Genomic DNA, 276 nt, shown 5'->3' with positions numbered 1-276 from the left:
CCATATACATTTTGAAAAGACTGTCTGGGATTGGGAGCTCATGAATGACATCAAGCCAATTTGGCAGAGACCAGCTAAGGAAGTTGAAGAAGATGACTATAAAGCCTTTTACAAGTCATTCTCCAAGGTAACTTTGCTATAAGCTTCAAGATTCTGTAGTGCATTACAAGTGCCGTTCTTAAAGCAGCTAATAGAAGGCTGAATAAGGAAGAGAAGAGAACCTGAGACCCTAAAACTAAAGTTCGTTACTGAGTGGATTTTCCTTTGAGGGATGGG

The 276-nt window shown here is 40.2% G+C and overlaps 1 protein-coding gene across 1 annotated transcript in view; it reads left to right on the top strand.

Annotated features, from left to right (window-relative positions):
- LOC102386157 (endoplasmin-like) overlaps positions 1–157 on the top strand; it is a 5,534-nt gene extending 5,377 nt beyond the window's left edge. Inside the window, exon 8 of the mRNA XM_025195842.1 lies at positions 12–157. Within this exon, the coding sequence (XP_025051627.1) occupies positions 12–142 (131 nt within the window). The 3' untranslated portion in view covers positions 143–157. The remainder of the gene's footprint in view (positions 1–11) is intronic.
- Positions 158–276: the final 119 nt, after the last annotated feature.

Source organism: Alligator sinensis, unplaced genomic scaffold (assembly GCF_000455745.1).
Source record: "Alligator sinensis unplaced genomic scaffold, ASM45574v1 scaffold3128_1, whole genome shotgun sequence".
NCBI classification, from domain to species: Eukaryota; Metazoa; Chordata; order Crocodylia; family Alligatoridae; genus Alligator; species Alligator sinensis.
The sequence above is the reverse complement of the archived record's forward strand: the minus strand, read 5'-3'. Positions and strand labels throughout refer to the sequence as shown.